The sequence below is a fragment of the Parus major genome, chromosome 8, assembly GCF_001522545.3.
Source record: "Parus major isolate Abel chromosome 8, Parus_major1.1, whole genome shotgun sequence".
NCBI classification, from domain to species: domain Eukaryota; kingdom Metazoa; phylum Chordata; class Aves; order Passeriformes; family Paridae; genus Parus; species Parus major.
Window position 1 is genome coordinate 1921822 of NC_031777.1, and position 20281 is coordinate 1942102.

A 20281-nucleotide genomic window follows, 5' to 3' on the forward strand; every position below is an offset into this window, starting at 1 on the left:
GGGCCGGGCCCGGCGGAGGGGAGCGGTGCCGGTCCCGCAGGAGCTGCCGCCGGGAGAGCCGAGTTGTGCCACGGGCTCCAGGGCCACGCTTTGCTGGCAGAGCCATCCCTCAGCCTGTTGCTGCCCCGCGGACAGCGCGGTTTAAATGCCTTTATTTTGTGCGTGCGCCTGTGCCTGTGTGTGTTTTCCCCTCCTCGCCGGCTTTTAGCGTGGGTTTAAGGGGATTAAATCTGATGCAATCGGGGGGCTAAGAATAGCCTCGTCCACGTTCCCTTGGGTGTGCCAGGAGCTCCGGGGGGCCGCTGGCACACGGGACAGCCGGCGGTGCCCCGGCGGGATGCGGGGATGCGCGGCTGGAGCTCGCCTCGGAATTGGTATGCGGTGCCCTAACCGGCAGGAATTGCCTTGCTTTATTTGCAGGGAGCTGTGAACCCGAGTAATTTGCGACAGACAGCAAGTCTGAGCTTATTCTTCATTAGCTAGCTCCGCTTGTGTGTCTGGGATAATGCTCCTAGGGAGTGCTGCGTGTAAAATAAGGTTCTCCTTCACGTAGCCGAACCCAGCTGCAACACTTCTGTAGTTTAATTTCAATTGTGCCAAAAATATTTTGCTTATTGTTGGATGCAGGGCTCCAATATGACCGTCTCAGTCTTCCGAAAATGATCTTATTCTCCCTAAATTAATTTTTTCCCCCTCTTTTGAATGCTGCTTGTGTTTATTTTAAGGTTTAATTCATTCTCATTCTGTCATTGCTTTTCCCATAGTTCAGTGGTTTCCCGTTTCTCAGTCCGTTTCTGGAGGGGTAGAAGCCTGTGACTATCAGTGTGGAAGCAGAACACCTCTCTGTTCTTTTACTAATTTTTTTTTTTCGTAAAAAGTTAGGCTTACTGCTTTGAATAATAATTGAATTAAATGTATTCCTAAGTGAATAGCTATCGAAAATGAAATTGGGGCAAGCGATGCCCTTGTAAAAAGGGTTAATTTACATTAGAATTAGAAGTTAGTGGTTGAATATGAAAGGCCTGTGCAGTTTGCTACTGTTATTACTCTCAGAAAATGCATATTTGGAGTGGAAGTGTAGTGAGCATCAGGCAGCATCGTTCATCTTTGCAGATATAGTAGCATTATTAGCATCCCTCTTACCTCTGGGGCACAGTTATCTTCAATTTCCAGACACAAGTTTTATCTTCTATCAAATTCTGGCTCTGCAGTGTAGCTGGTGAGCAGCACTGTGCTGTTTATTAGGTGCCAGCCTGCCTTAAATCTCTGCTAAATGTGTGAGGGAGAGATACCTCCTGGCTCCGAGCAGGGAGTGAGAGTGAGCACCCTGTTACTTCAGATATCTTTGCCTTTGGTAGAATAGTTTTAAGGATTCAGGGAGGCAGGCAGTTTGCTGACTTCATAATGTGTGTGTTCTGTTTGCTGAGGAATCTTTGTGCAGCCGTGGTGAAAATATTTTTAATGCTGGTGATGTTTCCTTCTGCTTTATTCTCTGCAGTCCAGGTGGTGTTAAGCTGGGCTCTGAATTTATAACTGATAAGAGCTTAAAGGCACCTTAGTACCTAGCTGTGGGCAGCTCTGTTCTTTTAGAGGGAGACTGAAGAGGGGAAAAGGGGTTCTTTTGATTCAGAAATCACCTTTCTTTCCTCTTTTTTCTTTTTTTTTTCTTCTGTTGGATCAGGTCTTGAAGTGTAGGGTGAAGGTTTCTCTTCACGGTGCATGGACGGAAAGCCAATGCGCAGGTAAGACACAAAAACAATTATTCTTCTCTTCCCCAAATAGGATAAATCATGTGAGTTGGTTTTGTACGTGCCTGGACTGCAAAATGTTGTGTGGTTTTGGATTTTTTTTAAAAAAGCCTGGCTATGGAGAGCTGGGAAATAAATCATTCCTCTTTAGTCCTTTCTTAAATGTATTTAGTTTTCAACATTTACAAGACCAGGTGTCTTTCAGGAAGAGTGTGGAAGACAAGTTACTGTAATTCTCCATCCCCTTTTCCACTTCCCCCATTTACTGTCATATTTAAAATTCAGTATTTAATTACTTAGGTATTCAAACTGTGGAAAATAAACTGCCTGGGAATAAATTTACACTTGATTTCCAAGGGGCATTATTTTTCCCTTAACGAAAGGAGTTTGGTGAGGTCTTGGGTGAAAAGGAGATTTCCTTTTCTAATTATGGATGCCAGCTGCCTCAGTTCTAATGAGCTGGAGATGCAGCTGAAGTTTAATTTAGGGGAGTTCTTGCTGTGGTTGTGTCAAAAACATTCTCTCTCATATAGATAAAAAGTTGTCACAGTAATTCAGCACGATGACAGGTTTGCAAACAGGGTTCTCTGCTAGTTCTTGTTGATTTTCCTTGCTTGATGGCAATCCCACAGCAAAATTTAACAGCAAATACATTTCTGTACATGATGCAGGCTATGTGGAAGTGAAGTTGCCTGAAGTTATTCACCTCTAGATGAATTGGAGAGAGCTCATGCAGCTTGCTTGGTCTGTTTGTGCTCTTCGGGATGTTGAAAGGAGGAAAACTTTATTGTGGGTAAATCTGCATTCACTCATGTAAGGCAAGGCTTGTAACCATAGATGAATACATAGAACATTTTTAGCCACAGAAACCATTAGCCTGGGTTCTGTGTAAGGAGGCAAGAAGTAGTCACTTAAACCCTTGAAGAATGGCACGATGGTGTTTTAATTAAATGGATTTTCATGAATTTAACTTGTTGTGCTGCTGCTGCAGCAGTGGGTAAACCTGGGACGTAACAGGAGCATCACTGAGCCAGAGTATTGCCAGTTTTACCATGATAAGAAATGTGGTTTGGTCTATGAGGAGCTGTATGTGACTTTTACAGTGAATTCCTTTTCCTCCAAGATGGATTAAATAGCAGATGAGCTCTCTTTCATCGTAGCCTTCAGTGGAGATTGTTTAAATCTTAACCAACATAAACCCACAGCTTTTTAGGTTTTGATGTTGTGCTCCATTTATCAATATGTTTTGGCAGAATGACATAAAACTGGTGATTAGATTGGCTTGTGTACTTGTTTTCTCCCTACTTTTTGTGTTCCTGATGGGGAAATTGATGTTCTAAACTCATTTCCGTGCCTGCTGTTTTCTGCACTGAGGCAGAGAATTCACATGCTGGAGTTCCTGTGTCTGTATGTAGGTTTGTGGCCTTGGACTTGCTTTTGTGGAAGTTCTGTCTGCCACTCAGACAGTTTTAGTTTTTGTGGTGGGCAGCAGCACAGAGCTGAAGAAGTGGAGGTTTTTTATTACTGCTGCAGCCTGGCCTGACAAGCACATCTCTGCTGCGAGCTGTGGACTCCAGTTCTTGAATATACTTGCCTGTTTGAAGGGCCTCAGCGTGGGTTGTTAAAATTTCCGTTTGTTCTCCTCCTCTTGCCTGTCTTAGCAGAAAATGATAAAAGGTTCCTGATTGGATTTTGGGCACAGATCTTCCTATGAACTCCAGCTAAGCAGATGGCAGAGCACTTTCTTTTATCCTTTTACTCAGGGCTCTGAAGCCAATTTAACACCTCACAGGTGAGGGTTGTGGTAGGAAATGCACAAAGAGAGGAGTGGGGCTTGGCCAGTAGTGGGTTAATAAACAAGGTGAGATGGTATCAAATGTGTATGGCATTCAGAGGGGAGGAGGAACAGCTTGAACAGACAAGGAATTCCAGCTATTCCTGTCAAGATTATAGTAGGGAACACGAATTGCTGCTGCAAACAGGATTTACCCTGCATTAGGAATGAAGGGGTGGTTGTGGCAGGCTGTTCTTGCTCACTCTCAGGGAGAAGCAAGAGAATGTGGCTTTGCTGAAGGGAAAAACGAGGCAGCAGGGATCTCTCAGTGAAGGGCATGGTCCCAACAGCACCCAGACAAGGAGTGCAGAACAGATCTGATGGCCAGGGCCAGCCAGGAGTCCTGGGCTCCTTGGGCAAGTAGGGGTGAGGAACGAAGCAGGGAAATCAACTCAGCAGCTCAGAATGGGTAGGTGCAGTCAGGTGCAGACATATCTTTAACATAGCTCAGGCATGAGGGCTTGAGCAGCTCCCAAATCAACTAGGGAAGCTCTCCCAGCTCCTTCTCACCCAGCTTTTTCCTGGCAGCTTTTTCCCAGCTTACAGCAGTGCTGTATCAGAGCAGGCTTGAGCAGCCAGACCTGGCAGGAGGAAGGAGGCTTCAGATCCTGATGGTGCACTCAGGAGCTTATCCAACTACCTGGACATAGCTCTTGCCCAAAACAAACTACAGAAGGCTCAGGAAGGTTTTGGAAGACTCCAGGAATGAGTCAGGGTGAAACTGAGTTTTCTGGGCTTGATCAGTAAAAATCAAACCAAGCAACATGAATCAGGGCAAATACACCAGATCCTTGCTGTTTTCCTTCTGTGTAACGTAAAATAGTATTTCAGTCAGGTTTATCTGCTTGCTTGCATAACTTTGTTGAGATAGCTTACTGAAACCTTGCTAGCTAGGCAAGAAAATGAATCAGTGGTATTTTTCCTGATAGTCAGATTTTTAGCTAACTTAATTCCTAGAGTAGTGATGCCACAAGAAAGCATTTCCATTTACTTGGTTGTTGTGTTGTGGTGGTGACTTGTGCTGCCAAAGGCTGGGCCAAATCAATGGCCCTTGTTCTTGCACCTCTGTAATGAGTATAGGAATTATTTCTTAATTTCAAATCAAGGTATTGATAGAAATCACTACCCATTTGGTTTGTTATTTTTATTTGCTACTAAAATCTCTTGCTACTGAAATCCACACCAGCAATGTATGATTTTTGGATTTCAGTTGGTGTTTTTAGCCTGAGATGTGTTTCATAAGCCTTAGGTCAGCCAGTTGTTTTCTGCTGAACTGTGTTAAAGGACTGTTTGTAATCTTGTGCTAAAACACACAATGTCTTAAAAAAATGCAGATTTGAAAGTTAAGATGCCCTTGTGACAGCATGGGAGAGGATTTTCCGTAGGTGTGTGTTATCAGGTATTTTTTTTGAACCTTTGAGGAGCTGCTGTAAGGATGGGTGTCTCATAGATGCCCCTAATAATGAATGAAGTTTTGGGCCCTGGCATAGCAGGATAAAATGGAGGCAGAGCAGCCTGTTTATTTAGCTGACTTAGTGTTGCAGACTGCCTGTGTTCCCATTTGTACTTCTCAGCAGTGTGCTACAAAAACTGATCCTTTGTCAGCCCTTTCTTAATCCTATTGTATTTGCTGATTTCCCCAGCCCTGCATTTTGATGGAAGCTAATCCCAGAATATCTGCATAGCTGGGTGTGAGTGTTTTATCCGAGCACACACACATTTTCTCTGGATCCTCAGCCCTCCTTAATCACCTTGGCTATTCAGGAGCAGCTCTGAGTTCTGTGTGTGGGGAGGCAGCTCCCCTGCCATGTGAGAATCAAGTGCTGCCTTCTGTCTTTCACACCTCTAAGCTACTGACTCATCATTTCGTTCTCTGTGCATATTTATGCATAATGCACACATAATGCAGTGGAATTATGATCCTCGTGGAGACACAAGCCAGCAGACGTGTCCTTTAAATTCACACTTGTGTGCCTGTGTGTAGCAGCAACCCACCAAGCTTCACATCAAGCATCTGGGTTGATCCAGCTTGGAAATTCTTAAGCCAATTGATCACTGGCTTCTGCACCAGCCAGAGATAAGTTCTGGATGAATCATGAGCGCTGGTTTGGTTGTTACTCTTTATTCCATCCATTCAGTCTTTTTTTTAATCATTAACCAGCACTTTCTCCCCAGGAGTAAGGAGGCTGGGAACAATGCAGGCTCTCAGATAAATGCTGGTGGGAACACTGCAGGAGTGACTTTGGTTCTTGCTAACCAGACACCTTTTCAGTGAGTTAAAGATGTGTTCAGCAGGGCCTCATTTGGGCAGGAAAATCCTGTTCTGTCCTGGTTGGGGAAGACAAGGGCTACTGCCTAAACCTGGCCAAGTAATCCCGTGGCACAAGATGGTCCATCCCATTGTCCTGCATTGGCAGGGATGTGGGATTGGCAGGAATATTGTGTATTTCTTCTGGCAGCATGGCCTTAATCCAATCTGTGTGTGCTTAGAACCTGTGCCACCCTGGGATCTGCTTTAGGGCTGTTTTTAGTGGGAGATGTCTTTGAGGAAAACCTACAGGTGTCACAGGTTGTGTGCTCTCCAAAAGGATGCCCTGTCCTGGATGTGCACCATCTCTTCTGAGCTCTAGGTACATGAAATGGGTTTTTATTTGAAGAATGCTTCTTCTGTGCTTTGACTGACAGCTTGGTCAAGACAAACTGCCCAGAACTGTAGTAGCATGTGTCTTAAAAGAGCTCTTACTGTGTTATTTTTTTTTTTCCTTCCAAGGAAACATAGTTCAAAACACTTAATGCACAATAAAATCAACTTAGCTTGCTTAGCAAGAGCCAAACTCTGCAGGGGAATGTTTGTCACCACCTTTCTCCATCTTTTAGTAGAGGGATTAAATTACTTACCTTCTGGCCTTGGCTGCTAAGGACTATGAAAATAAGCCAATTAGGTAAATTAATCTTCAGCCAAGGTTTCTTAGGGTTTTTGTAGGGGTACCATTAATTGTGGTTTGTGTGTATTGCTGCAAGGGGAGTTTAGTTTATGCAAGGAATTTGGCAGAGCTTTGAGAAGGATTGTCAAACCCCCCAAAGGTGAATTTGGGTTGTGAGGGACAGGAGTGGGTGGAGGGGAGTGAGAGGCAGTGCAACAGCAGAAGGATTTGTCAGGGGTGTCAGGAAAGGAGAACATGGAGTGATGGATATAAAAAAGATGGAGCAGGGATAAAAACCCAAGGCATTTAAGGTGCAGAGGCTGAGCAGGAGCAAGCAGCAAAACCCAGAGGGGAACCCCAGCTGGATCTGTGTAACTAAGATAGGAGGAAGAAGTAATGGTCTAAAACATCTGAATATGATGATCAAGGAGAGGGTGTGGAGGGAATGGGAAAACAGGCTAAGGTGCAAGTGAATAATTTGAATTACTGCAAAGAGACTGGTTTCTCAGTGCTTAGAAAGTACATTTGACATAATAATGAGGGGAAAAGATGTGAGGTTTTTTTTCCCTTTCCTTCAAGCCTGATGCAAATTGCATTGAGCCGTGGCAAAGCCAAGCTTGATTTCTTTTTAACTCTTAATATGAACAGTGAGGTAGTGACAGCTCACAAATGCCAGTGCATTGGGGAAAAACTGATAGTGGCCAGCATGTTTTGGGTCTTTCAGTACCTTTCCAGTGGCTATAAACCATCAATATTCTGATGTTTTGCTCAATGTTCTTTAATTTTTCTAAGTAATAGTTTTCCTTTGATGTGGGAAGAGGCAGCAGTGTCCTGGTTTTTCTTTAATTGCATGTGGAACTGGGAAGACACTGTGTTTCCTCTCTGTGCCAGTAATTTAGTTTATGTATTCTAAAGTTATTCTTCTCCTCTAAAGTTACCAGCTTGACTTTCTGTTCTTCCTTTCTTTTTGGTAGGTTGATAGTGGTGGAGACTTGTTTTATCTTTTTCCTGTTTGGTTTGATTTGGTTTTGCCTGCCTTCCACCATTCTTGGGGAAGATTAACCTTCTTTTGACACGTGCCAGGGAGGGTGGATTGAGTCAAAAATAATTGAAGAGGTGATGATTAAAATGGGTGTTCTGTGAACCTGAAGGATGCTGAAGGCCATCTCGAGCTCCTGAAGTCTGTGTGACACTTTAGTGTGTTCAGACACTACAGTGATGAGTGACCCCATTAAAAACTCAGGTAGAAGTTTGGTTAAATCCCGGAGCTGGAGCTCTTTGCAATGGAAATCCATCTCCAGCTCTGTCAAAGAAAACTCCAGCGCTTGACAGCGGGTAAGTCAGCTAATCTGTGCTTTGAGTCACTCTGTGAAATGGGGATAATGTGCCTTTGCCACACGAGGCTACGGCGAGGTTCAGCTCATAAATATGTATGTGTAGCTGGATATTACAGCCATGTGTCATAGAAAGCGTATAAAAATAGCAATAAATAGAAGCCTGCTGCAAGTTGGCATTTGTTTACTTCTAAGCAAGCTTTGCTTGGAGATGGATTCCTCTTTCATGTGGTCACGTGCTCGTTTTCACGTCCTGGCGTGGACTTACGGGCACCGCTGGGCGCGAGCTGCGGAGCTTTGGAGCGCAGCTGGCTTTGGGATCCCCTGACCATGGTGGTGTATTTTTATCTCCTGCGCTGCAGGTGTGCCAGCACTCGCCCAGGAGAGACCGGAATGGACGTGACCAGCCGCTGCACCCTCGGAGACCCCAACAAGCTGCCCGAAGGGGTGCCGCAGCCCGCGCGCATGCCCTACATCTCCGACAAGCACCCCCGGCAGACCCTGGAGGTCATCAACCTGCTGCGGAAGCACCGGGAGCTCTGCGATGTGGTGCTGGTAGTGGGGGCCAAGAAGATCTACGCCCACAGGGTGATCCTGTCGGCCTGCAGCCCTTACTTCCGAGCCATGTTCACCGGGGAGCTGGCGGAGTCGCGGCAGACGGAGGTCGTGATCAGGGACATCGACGAGCGGGCCATGGAGCTGCTCATCGACTTCGCCTACACCTCGCAGATCACTGTGGAAGAGGGAAATGTCCAGACCTTGTTGCCAGCTGCTTGCCTTCTCCAGCTGGCCGAGATCCAGGAGGCCTGCTGCGAGTTCCTCAAGAGACAGTTGGACCCTTCCAATTGCCTGGGCATCCGGGCTTTTGCTGACACTCACTCGTGCCGGGAACTGCTGAGGATTGCTGACAAATTCACACAGCACAACTTCCAGGAGGTAAGGAGCTGTTGTGCTGGAATTGTGATGGAAAATGCATCAATGTGACCTGTGAGAGCTTTCAGCAACTCTCCTTTTTGGTCCTTTTATCCAAATCCTGCCTTTACACCCCTGCTCTGTGCCCTGATGGTGATGGGCACCAGATGTTAAGTGGGGAAGAAAGAGGTGGCAGGACTGTGTGGTTTGTATGTGATCCACAGCATTTCTTCCCTGAAAGATGTGTGGTGAGTGCTGTGTGGGAGGCAAGGTCATGGGCACAGGTGGATTTGGCATTGAATCTGCCTTGCCTGCACAATGGTTTGACATTCCACTCCTTTTTCAGAAATATTCTGGATTCTACGTGGTTGGAGGGGAGGCAGGTGTTAAAAAGTAAGGACAACACATCAATAGAACCCAAAATATTTGATGTTGAGCTCTGGGATTGGGTGTCTTGGGGAGCATGAGCCTGCCTCAGGGAGTCTTCAAATCCCTTGTTGTAGCAGAACTAGAGTTTTGCATCTATTATTCAGCAGAAGCTGTCTGAAAATAATTCAGATGTGTAATATTATAGCTGACCTTTATAAAGTTTCTCTCCTTTGTTAATTCTGCCTAGATGATTTTTTGGCGGAAAAAAAAAAGCCAGCAGCTGGTTCAGAGAAGGATCAACATAATAATTAAGGATTGTGTGAGCAATAGTCAGAGAAGAGTGGGTCTTTACTGAACTGCTGCAGAAAAATCTCCTCTTCCCACCAGCTTCACAGGGAAATCCTTTCCAAAGGGAGGAACTCCAGGAACTCCTGGTGCTAATTTAGTTTCCCCAGAGAAGCAGCAGTATGGAAGTGCTGTGAGTGATGGCAGCTTGTCTCTTTTTGTGGTTTTTTTATTCTTTTTTTCTGACATGCAAGAAGCAGATTTAAATTGGATTAATTTCAGTCAGGCAGTACTTGAGAAAAATCTGAGTGGGAGCAACACAACAGAACACGACTTGGACACAGTGAAGACAATTCTTGGTATCTAACTATGGACACATCAGTTTACTCCAAAAGCTGCAATTAAATATATATTTTTTAACCAAATAGAATTTGCTGTTTAAAATGAGTTTGTTTTTCATAGAACTTGGTGGTTTCCCAGACTCCTACATTTTAGCTGGCCACTTCATGTGCTCTGTGCTTGCTCTGCACATCTTTTCTTCTGTTTTTTTTTCTCTTTTTTTTGGGATGGGGAGAGCAAGATGCTATCCAGATGGTTGTTTATTTTCAGTCCTTGGTTGTTTTACTGGTTATTTGATCTTGTTATTACAGGAGTAGGGCATGGTTACAAGCCTCTAAATAACATTTTAGCAGCTTGACAGTTTTGTTTTAAAATGTTTTAACACTAGTACATGCAGCTGGCTGTTAAGAGCTGCTTGCTATGGGCTTCTTTTCTTTTGCAGCCCCTTGAAGACAACTTTCTGTCCTTCTTATCCCTGTTAAAGCATGGGAAGGCAAAAGAGAAGAGAACACTCTTCCTCGAAGATGATGCAAATTATAATTGACTTAACTTAAACACAGCCTCTGGAAAACAGAGGCTTAGATTAGAGCACTACTCCTTTGGCCTGGGCGGGTTTTGGTGTCCATTTCAGTGCCCCAGGAGTTCTGCAGCTCTTCATCCTTAATAATCACTTCTTTTGCTTCCACTGTTTCTCTGCAGACAACGTCAGTGGTGCTGCTCCTTGGGATTGTATTCCACTCTGGCAGTATTTGCCATCTGGAGAGTGGATTGGTGATAGCTGGGGGAAGCCAGGCACTTGTCTATTTAACCTTCCTCCACTGTGGAGGTTGAAAACTGATAAAAAATTTGCCTTCCTATGCAGAGGCTGTGTGGTCATTGCTCCTCCAAGCTGCCAGAAGGGAACGTGAGCTGGGAATTTCCTGGATGGCAACGTGAAATATTAAGCAGCAGGCACCAGGCCAACCCATGCAGTTACTTTGAATGCAGTTTGAATTGCTCCATGTCCTCTGCTGTGCTAACCCCTCCTTCTAGTCATTTTTATGTCTATTGCTGCATTACATCATTAACTTCTTGGTAAAATGTTTTTTCAATTTTTTTCCATTCCTCCCAATTTAATTTGCTGCCTATAACCCCTCGTGGATTTTGTGCATATAATGTGAAATGGTTCTATTAACAATTCACTGTACAAGAACAGCCTTTTGTATTTTTATATTTTTTTATTTTTTTTTTGTCTCTTGACATTTGTGTAATGGGATAAATTATATTTATGCACGGACAACTTGTGCTTTTATCAACAGAAAAAAATTGCTCTCCATGTTGTATAGTCTGACATGAATTCTCTCTGTTTGTAAAAGCACTGATGTACAGGAATGCTGCAGAGGAAATGAAGTCCAGCCAATTCTTGTCCACTAAGCAAGTCAGTCGAATAGACCATTAATATTAGTCAGGTAATTATGAGTGTCCTGATAATTAAGCCAAATTAAGCCAAAGCATTTAAAATAATAATTTGTTTTACTATGTAAACTAACAAGTTGCACAGTAGTAATAATTTGCTTTAAAGAAGTGCTTTGAATTTTGTGAGGCCATCAATGCAACTGGTTGTCCTGAGGGTCAAAGGGAGAGACTGGATGAGCATCTTTAGCTCAAGAATTTCCACAGCTGCTGGTTTCAGACTCTGAAGCTGCATTTAAAAGCCATCAGACTCAAGTTTACACATATGCTTTGAAGGAGGAAGGAAGACTGTGGAAAAAAAGCTGATAAAGATCTTTAATGACCAGCCCAGTTCCTGCTTAAAGGCTGAAGGAGTGTGTGGGCCAGCCTTGTTGTGGCCTTTACTGTCCCCAAAAGTTCAGTGTACCCAAGAACCAAGTCTGGTAACTGATCTCATTGTCCTCTCTGTTCTTTTTCTACAATATTTTCTGTTGTCAGTAACTTGGCAATCCCTGCATATTTGTTCAGTGCCTTTAAATAACTTCTTCAGGTAATTAAAAGGACTGCACAGCTGACTGCTGTTGAGATGATCACGTCAAAAGAGTGTTTTTCTTTAATTTATGCAGCAAATTGTGAAATAAGTCGTGGAATTCTAGTGTGGTCGCAGATGATAAGGACAAGCCAGCTTTCAGTTGTTTTCAATCCTTGAACCTTTTGGAAATTGCAGGCTACAGACTAGGAATGCTTTCAGGGAAGGCAAGCTGGCAGTTATCAGTCAGGCCATTTCTCCAGTTTTAATTTTGATTCTTGCACCTTTCCCATCTGCCTGGTGTGTGTGCAGGAGCTGTGGTGGTGTGTGAGCTCCCAGGGCAGTCTGACTGACTCATGCTGTGTGAGCAGTCCTCCAGCAGCAGCCAAGGCCTCCTGAGAAACTTGGTTGCTATCTTGGATGCTGAAGGAATTAATGTGTTTGTGTCAGTGGCTTGACTTTCACAAGAGATCAGTCCTTAGGGGCTCTGAGGCTCTGGTTCCCTCTTTAGTGCATCTCAACTACTGCACACTCCATGTGTATATTTAGAGCAAATGGAAAGGCAGGATCAGATGAGTCTCCTGAAATATTTTCTGTTCTGCCACAAATCAGGCTTTCTGTGTTCTCTGCAATGCCTCTGGTAACTTGTTTCAGACTCTTATTTTTGTGCTCTGTTTTGCTTTCCTCGTGAATCTCTGCACTCCAGTGCCGCTTTGTAGTCACGTATTTATTGCGGTTTTATTTCTGCTTTATGTATTAGACACAGCAAACAAGGAGACTGATTTTAAACAAAGGCTTTTTTTTTCCTGGATTTTGAAACCTGATCAGTGCCTTCTGTGGTTTAACCCTTTAAAAGTGTTAAAGGGTGTGAAAGGCATGCCCATCTAGAAGTGTCTTCTTATGTTGCTGGATGCTGCGTGCAGCAAACCCTTCACATCTGTTGGTATTGGAACTGATGAGGATTTGGCTTTTTACTGGGTCAGTCCATGAGGTGCTGGAGTAGTGAATGGCTCTGATGCTTTGTCCTCTCTCCCTTCCTTTTTCCTCTGCCTTTCCCAGGTGATGGAGAGCGAGGAGTTCATGCTGCTTCCTGCCAACCAGCTGATAGACATCATATCCAGTGACGAGTTAAACGTGCGCAGCGAAGAGCAGGTGTTCAACGCCGTGATGGCCTGGGTGAAGTACAGCATCCAGGAGAGGAGACCCCAGCTGCCACAGGTAATCTTAGCCACAGTGGCATTCCAGGCTGCTTTATCCACGGGGAGAGGAATGAGGGATGGTAGGGTGGTGCCAGAGCGCTTCTGAATGACGTAAAGCCACCAAAATTCTCTCTGGCTCCCACCTGTGTTAGGTGGCTTGCACTGTCCCTTCATCTAGGTTGGAAGCTGTACTGGCTACAACCTTCATTAGGGGCTTTGCTGGATTTTTTCCCAGCTAGGACTTGCCAAACGAGCTCACTCCAGCAGTCTGTCCAGACAAACCTGCCTGCACTGCTTGGAGAGTCGTATCAAAACCACAGTGGAGAAGAAGAGGCTTGTCTTGCTTTGCGGTGCCTCTTTGAGCTCTGCTGCTTGATTTGTGCCTCAGCCCTCACGATGTTACAGAGAAGCTTGTCAGAATGGTTTTGTTGGAATGTGATGCTTCATCTAAGCCAAGGCATTTCACAGAGCAGAACCCATTCTGACAAAGCTGTCAGCCCAAAGCCTCTGAAGTCTCAGGCTGGCTGATCAAAAGAGGTGAGCATCTGCCTGCCTCGCTGTTTCTGCTTTGGAAAGAGACATTAAATGCAACTTTATTTACTGGAAAGCTTTTGAAAATGGTTTTAAGTAAACAAACCAAACTGGAAAAAGCTGCTCTTCTCAAGGCAGCTTTTAATGCTTTTATAACTGTCTGCCTCTGTCTGTACATGCTTGGGCCTTCAAATTCTAAACCCTTGTGAAAGACATGTTATTTCTTATTGTTCATCCACTCTGCAATGCCACTCAGGTTTAAGAGAGGTTGATAAAACCACTAAGTTAATTACTGTTCAGGCAGATGTCTTGACATCTGTCATTTTCTAAAGGTTTCTAGCTGTGACCTTGTTTTCAGCTGTTAATGGATCCAGTGGATTGTCCATTTCTGAACACTGATTTTCTGCTGGGTATCTAAACTGGAATATTGAAAAGGCAAATGTTCTGTGAGACAAGCTACATTTAACTAAAATTCTTCTGCTTTCCATGTCATCTCTCTGTGTATCTGTGGTTTCACCACAGCTGTTCTGGTTTGTGTTTTAGGTCCTGCAGCACGTCCGCCTGCCCCTGCTGAGTCCCAAGTTTCTTGTGGGTACAGTGGGTTCTGATCCACTCATTAAGAGTGATGAGGAATGCAGGTAAATCTCCTCAGCCATTTACAGAATTGGATTATGTTGTCCTCTAAAGCTGTGCTCATTTGTCACTGGTAAATGGGTGATGCTTCACAATTTCATCTTTGGCAGCTGGGAGGATAGGAGAAACAAGAAAAATAGTTTTCTGTTTGCATAATAGTCACTGGTGTGCCCTAGAAGTTGTTTTGTTCTTTCAAGTTTTCAGTGAAATAGCAAACTTTGAGTGTGAAGTTTGACTGTTGGTAAAAGACCTTTCAGTATATTGATTTTCATTTTGCCTTTCTTTTCCCCCTCTCTAGTCATGGCCTTTTATTACAGCTTAGCACTTGCATGGCTTTCACGATGATCTCAGTGGGACCCAAAGTAGTTTTTCTGTGTAGAATGTCTGCACTTTGATAACTGTATTGGACACTGGGAATAGAGTCTGTTCTTTCCCACAAGGATAATGCAGGGAAGTTGTCATTTCCTCCTCCCATGAGTCTCACCTTTCTGGTTCTACAGAGTTCTGTATCACCCACAAAGCACATGGTTTATCTTGTGCATATGGTAAAGAAGATCAGGGCATAGGCTAAATTGTTCTCTTCTTGAATAAGCATTCATACTGGGGGAATTCTACATCTGTAGAGGGAAGGAGGACTTTTTTGTTCTTTTTTGTTTTATTCAAGGGTTTGGAATATTAGGATTAGTCCAGGTGGCAAGTTATGAATGGATGGACAGTGTGAGCTGGCCAGAGCTGATGGAGAAAATATTCATCAGAAGGGTACTATCTCCATCTATTGGTCATGTGTGTATTATGTATTTGTGTGCTTTCCAACTCCTGTTCTCTTCTGAGGCAAAACCACTGACTGGTAAGTTTTAGCTTGAGGCAGGCTGGGTTTTTCTTTTCTGCACAGTAAGCCTGACAAATCTCTTGTCATAGTATTTTTTTTTATCAATCTTTTTATAGCAAGCTATATCTATTATTAACTCTGGCCAAGCACTGGTGCTGGTTTGCTGCTGTCACTGTGTCAGTGGCTTGTAAACAACCAATGAATATTTGGGTGACAGAGCTCATTTAACCAGAGCTGTTCATGCTCTTCTCGTGTAACTTGTGAATACCTGAGGTGCATGACTAGTGCTGGCTGCTCTTCCCATCAGTTCTGATTCGCCCCTTCTCCAGAGACTGAGCTCTGGGGGTTAATATTTTCCTGTCTTGCACAGGGATCTGGTGGATGAAGCCAAAAACTACCTGCTGCTGCCCCAAGAGCGGCCGCTGATGCAGGGACCGCGAACGAGGCCGCGCAAACCCATCCGCTGTGGAGAGGTGCTGTTTGCAGGTGTGTGCCCTGCAGGTGTGTGTGGTGCCAGCAGGAGATGGTGGAGGGCCTGGAGGGGCCCATGTGAGGAGCAGCTGAGATCTCTTGGTCTATTCTGCCTGAAGACACTGAGAGGAGAGCTCATCATGGTTTGAAGCTTCCTTGTGAGGGGAAGAGGAGGGGCAGGCACTTATCTTGGCTCTCTGGTAACCAGCAATGGAACCCGAGGAAATGGCCTGGAGCTGTGTCAGGGGAGGCTTAAACTGGTTATTAGATAAAGATTCTTCACCACAGTAGAGTCTGGCACTGGAACTGACTCCCCCAGGCAGTGGTCACAGCACCAGGCCTGACAGAGCTCCAGAAGCGTTTGGACAACACTCCCAGACACGTGGTGGGATTCTTGGGGCCGTCCTGTGCAGGGCCAGGAGCTGGACTTCAATCCCTCCAACTCGGGATATTCTGATTCTGATGTATTTTTCCCTCCTGGCTTAAGCCAGAAGACTCCAGGCAGGATTTTCTGGTGGTGTTGTTCCCATGAAGTCTTCACAATCTATTTCTGATGTGACCTGTGCATTAATATTTGAAAGCTTGAGTTAAATTATGCTTTCTTACGTGATTCCTTTGGCGCTGCGAGTGCCGCAGCATTTCCAAACTTCAGTTCATTCTCTTGAAAATCTCACTCTATTTTGTCACTACAAACCTCAGAGGGAGTGACTCAGAGACAAGTCTGAAGGGGTGATTTGTGCCAGGGGCACAGGCAGTTTGTGAGTGTTTTTGTGACCGTGTTCTTGGTGTTTGGCTGCAGTGGGGGGCTGGTGCAGCGGGGACGCGATTTCCAGTGTGGAGCGCTACGACCCCCAGACCAACGAGTGGAGGATGGTGGCTTCCATGAGCAAGAGGCGCTGTGGCGTCGGGGTCAGCGTCCTGGACGACCTCCTCTATGCTGTGGGAGGCCACGACGGCTCCTCTTACCTTAACAGTGTGGAAAGGTAGGTCTCCATAAGGCCCCTGTGCAGAATTTCAGCTCTGAATGTTTAAACCTGGGTGCAGCCTCTTAAGAACGAGTTCATTTTGCCCTGTGTGTTCTTATTTCCTCCTGCCTTGCACACCCCTGGTGCAGAACGCTTTGTGTCACATTATCCCAGCTTAATGGGATGAGCCAAAGCCTCTGGATAAGGAAGGAATCTCTAGGAGATGGGTCTGGGTATATTGTTGGGAGGAGTGGTGATCCTGGTTAACCTTCCTTCCAATTGCAGGTTTGTTTTTAGCCTTGTAGAGGAAGGTGAGGTTACAATGAGCATTTCTTAGATGCTGAGAGAAAGATCCTGGAATTTTATTGTGAAGTGGCAACTTGAGAATTAAGGAACCTTGGCACATAGACAGAAGAAGGAAAATGGGTCAGTTTTAGGCTTGTGAAAGATTAAAGTCAAACAAGTTTTACCAAGCTTCCTGTTTCTGGGAGCTGCATAGGACAATTTCTATGCCTGAAAGCCAAATGACTCAAGCTCTCCTACTACTCTAAATCTTGGCCCTGTAACAAACCCAATGAGCTGTGCAAATATCTTCTCCCACCTTGAGCCTCCCCTTCTTTCCACCTATCTCCTTGAATGCTCCCAACTTCCCAAATCATGACCCCTAGTGTTGTATCTCCCACGTCCTGCACTTCCTTGCTATGCACTGTATTTCTTTGTCTCTGCATTCCCAAGTCCATCTTGTTCTTCCTTATTTTATCTGGAAGTCCCAGTGCTGGCTGAGTTCCTGTGTGAACTGCAGGGAACAGAGCAGAGTTAACTCTGGCTGCTGCTCTTTGCTGCAAGTTACCACACGCCAGCTAGTCTCTCTCAGGAACCAGAACCTTTGATCTTCAGCTTGATTCATCCCAGCCTGCAGTTTGAACATCCCTGGAATAACACGTGCTGGATGCATTGTATCACTTCAGGGCTTTTATCCTGCTTACAAAGAGCTGTGTTGCAGTTGGAGCTCAGGATAGGCAAGTTTCACAGCCTTAGTACAGCTCCCAAGCATGGGAGAGTCTGAAGCAGACCTAAGCAGGTAATTTGTGCTTTTTGTTGTTTTTTTTTTTTTTCCAGGTATGATCCAAAGACCAATCAGTGGAGCAGTGATGTGGCTCCCACCAGCACCTGCAGGACCAGTGTTGGAGTAGCAGTTCTTGGAGGTTACCTCTATGCTGTGGGTGGCCAGGATGGTGTCTCTTGTCTCAACATTGTGGAGAGGTACATTTTAATTACAAAAAAGCCAAAGAAGAGTGGGGCACGGCAAGAAAAAGGCTCTCTTAGAAGGGTGCAGCTGATGCAGATGAGCTAGAGAGGAGATAGGGATTTTTGTTTGGGGAGAATAAAGTCAGTCTTCCTGCCCCTTTGTGAAGATGTCAGCACTTCACTCAGCTCTGGTGTTTATTCTTTTGCCAGGTATGATCCCAAAGAAAACAAATGGACTCGAGTGGCTTCCATGAGCACCAGGCGCCTGGGAGTGGCGGTGGCTGTGCTGGGAGGCTTTCTCTATGCTGTGGGAGGCTCTGATGGAACATCTCCTCTCAATACTGGTATGCCTTTTGCTGTCCCTTAATCCCAGTCAGGGCTTGTCCTGGGAGCCCATCATGTCCCCAGATGGCTGTTGAATATCTTAGTGATCAGTTTGTGGAGCTTTTTCTTCTTTAAATATTGTTTTGCCGTACAATAACTCACTCTCCAGACTTGTGAGCCCCTGTTACCTGGCTGTGTGTCATATTTTTACTTTCTCAGTGCTTCATTTGGCAATATGCCCTGAATGCAAGGACATCCTGAATACAAGCTTGTTTGCATAGCAGTTGCAAGCACTTTTTTATTTTTTGTAAATTCCTACAGCAGCCACTTTTGCTGTAGAAATCACAGAATCACAAGGTTGGAAGAGACCTCCAAGGTCATCAAATCCAACCCAGCCCTACCACCTCAACTAAAGCATGGCACCGAGTGCCACATCCAGAGATGGTGAGTCCAACACCTCTCCAGGCAGACCATTCCAATAGTTCATCACTCTTTCTGTAAAAAACTTTTTCTTAATATCCAACCTGTATTTCCCTTGGCACAGCTTCAGACTGTGTCCTCTGGTTCTGTCAGCTGCTGCCTGGAGGAAGAGACCGACCCCACCTGACTGCAACCACCTTTCAGGGAGTTGTAGAGAGTGATAAGATCACCCCTGAGTCTCCTTTTCTCCAGGCTAAACAACCCCAGCCCCCTCAGTTACTCCTCACAGGGCTTGTATTCCCCTCACCAACCTTGTTGCCTCCTCTGGACATGCTCAAGCACCTCAATGTCCTTCCTAAACTGAGGGGTACAGCACTCGAGGTGTGGCCTCACCAGTGCTGAGTACAGGGGAAGAACAACCTCCCTGCTCCTGCTGGCCACACCATTCCTGATCCAGGCCAGGGGCCATTAGCCTCCTTGGCCACCAGAGCACACTGCTGGCTCACTGTTCAGCTGGCTGGTGACCAGGAAGGAAGGTGCCAAAGGTAAAACTGCTGCAGTTCAGTTTGTAGCACTGCAGATCCCTCTCGAGTGAAGATCCGAGTGTGATTGATGCCAGAGACAGGAGAGAGAGACTAGCAAGAATTCTTTGGAAGAAAAGAGAGAAGAAACAGGTTCATGGCATTTTTGGTGTGTACAAATTGGGTCCAAAAGTTCTCTGTCTGCCAGCCCTGCTGACCAAAGACTTTCCCTTCCTCTGCAGTGGAACGCTACAACCCCCAGGAGAACCGCTGGCACACGATAGCCCCCATGGGCACGAGGAGGAAGCACCTGGGCTGTGCTGTGTACCAGGACATGATCTATGCTGTGGGAGGCAGGGATGACACCACAGAGCTCAGCAGTGCCGAGAGGTACAACCCACGCACCAACCAGTGGTCTCCCGTGGTGGCCATGACGTCCCGGCGGAGCGGGGTGAGTGCGGCTTGGTGGGATCGTCCACCAAGGGATGTGGGGCTGGGAACACCAGGATGAGGGTGGGGACCCTTCCAGAGCCACCACTGGCACCCCTGGGAATGTCCCTGTCTGCCAGGATGTGGGGCTGGAACCCTTGGGAATGCTGGGATTGAGGGCAGGACCCCTGGGATCACTTCTGTGCGGCCAGGATGAGGTCAGGACCTTCAGGATAGGGATCAGGACACCCAGGATGGGGTCAAGACCTTCAGGATTGAGGTCAGAATCACTGGGATCACTTCTGTGGGGCCACGATGAGGTCAGGACCTTCAGGATAGGGATCAGGATACCCAGGATGGGGTCAGGACCTTCAGGATTAAGGTCAGAATCACTGGGATCACTTCTGTGGGGCTGGGATTGGGGTCAGGACACTTGGGATGGGGTCAGGATGCTCAGGATTGGAGTCAGAACCCCCAGAATTGCTTCTGTGGGGCTGGGATTGGGGTCAGGACCCCCAGGATTGGGTCAAGACCTTCAGGATTGGGGTCAGAACCCCTGGGATCACTTCTGTGGGGCCGGGATTGGGGTAAGGACACTTGGTCAGGATGCTCAGGATAGGGGCCAGGACCCCTGGGAAATGCATCTGTCCCCCGGGATTGGGGTCAGGATTCCTGGGATGGGGTTGGGACAGAGGTCACAACCCAAGTCACAGCCCTTTTGGTTCCACGGCCATTCCCTGGGAATGCCACTGGGATTTGGGATGGCTCCTGTCCCCTCTGGGATGGCTCCTGTCCCCAGGCCATCCCCCATGTCCCTTGGGCTCGCCCCTCTGTCCTTGTCACATCCAGGCACTGCTCCGGTGCCACCCCTGCTTCCCTTTGTCACCATGTGGGGACAGCCTGGGGCAGAGTGTCACTCTGCTTGTGGGGAGGGCACAGGGCAGGGTGTCATTGTCACTCTGCTTGTGGGGAGGGCACAGGGCAGGGTGTCACTGTCACTCTGCTT

At 46.1% G+C, this 20281-nt stretch overlaps 1 protein-coding gene across 3 annotated transcripts in view; it reads left to right on the forward strand.

Moving 5' to 3' along the window:
* The first annotated feature begins 1663 nt into the window (after positions 1-1663).
* KLHL20 (kelch like family member 20) overlaps positions 1664-20281 on the forward strand; it is a 24040-nt gene continuing 5422 nt past the window's right edge. For 2 of the 3 annotated variants that reach the window (XM_015636239.2, XM_015636238.2), the window contains exons 1-9: positions 1664-1742; positions 8203-8776; positions 12765-12923; positions 13979-14073; positions 15268-15383; positions 16168-16351; positions 17453-17596; positions 17792-17925; positions 19089-19297. In XM_015636239.2, the coding sequence (XP_015491725.1) occupies positions 1720-1742; positions 8203-8776; positions 12765-12923; positions 13979-14073; positions 15268-15383; positions 16168-16351; positions 17453-17596; positions 17792-17925; positions 19089-19297 (1638 nt within the window). In that variant the 5' untranslated portion in view covers positions 1664-1719. Of the gene's footprint in view, positions 1743-8170; positions 8777-12764; positions 12924-13978; positions 14074-15267; positions 15384-16167; positions 16352-17452; positions 17597-17791; positions 17926-19088; positions 19298-20281 lie in introns of those variants that run through there. The other variant, XM_015636237.1, reaches the window with a different exon arrangement.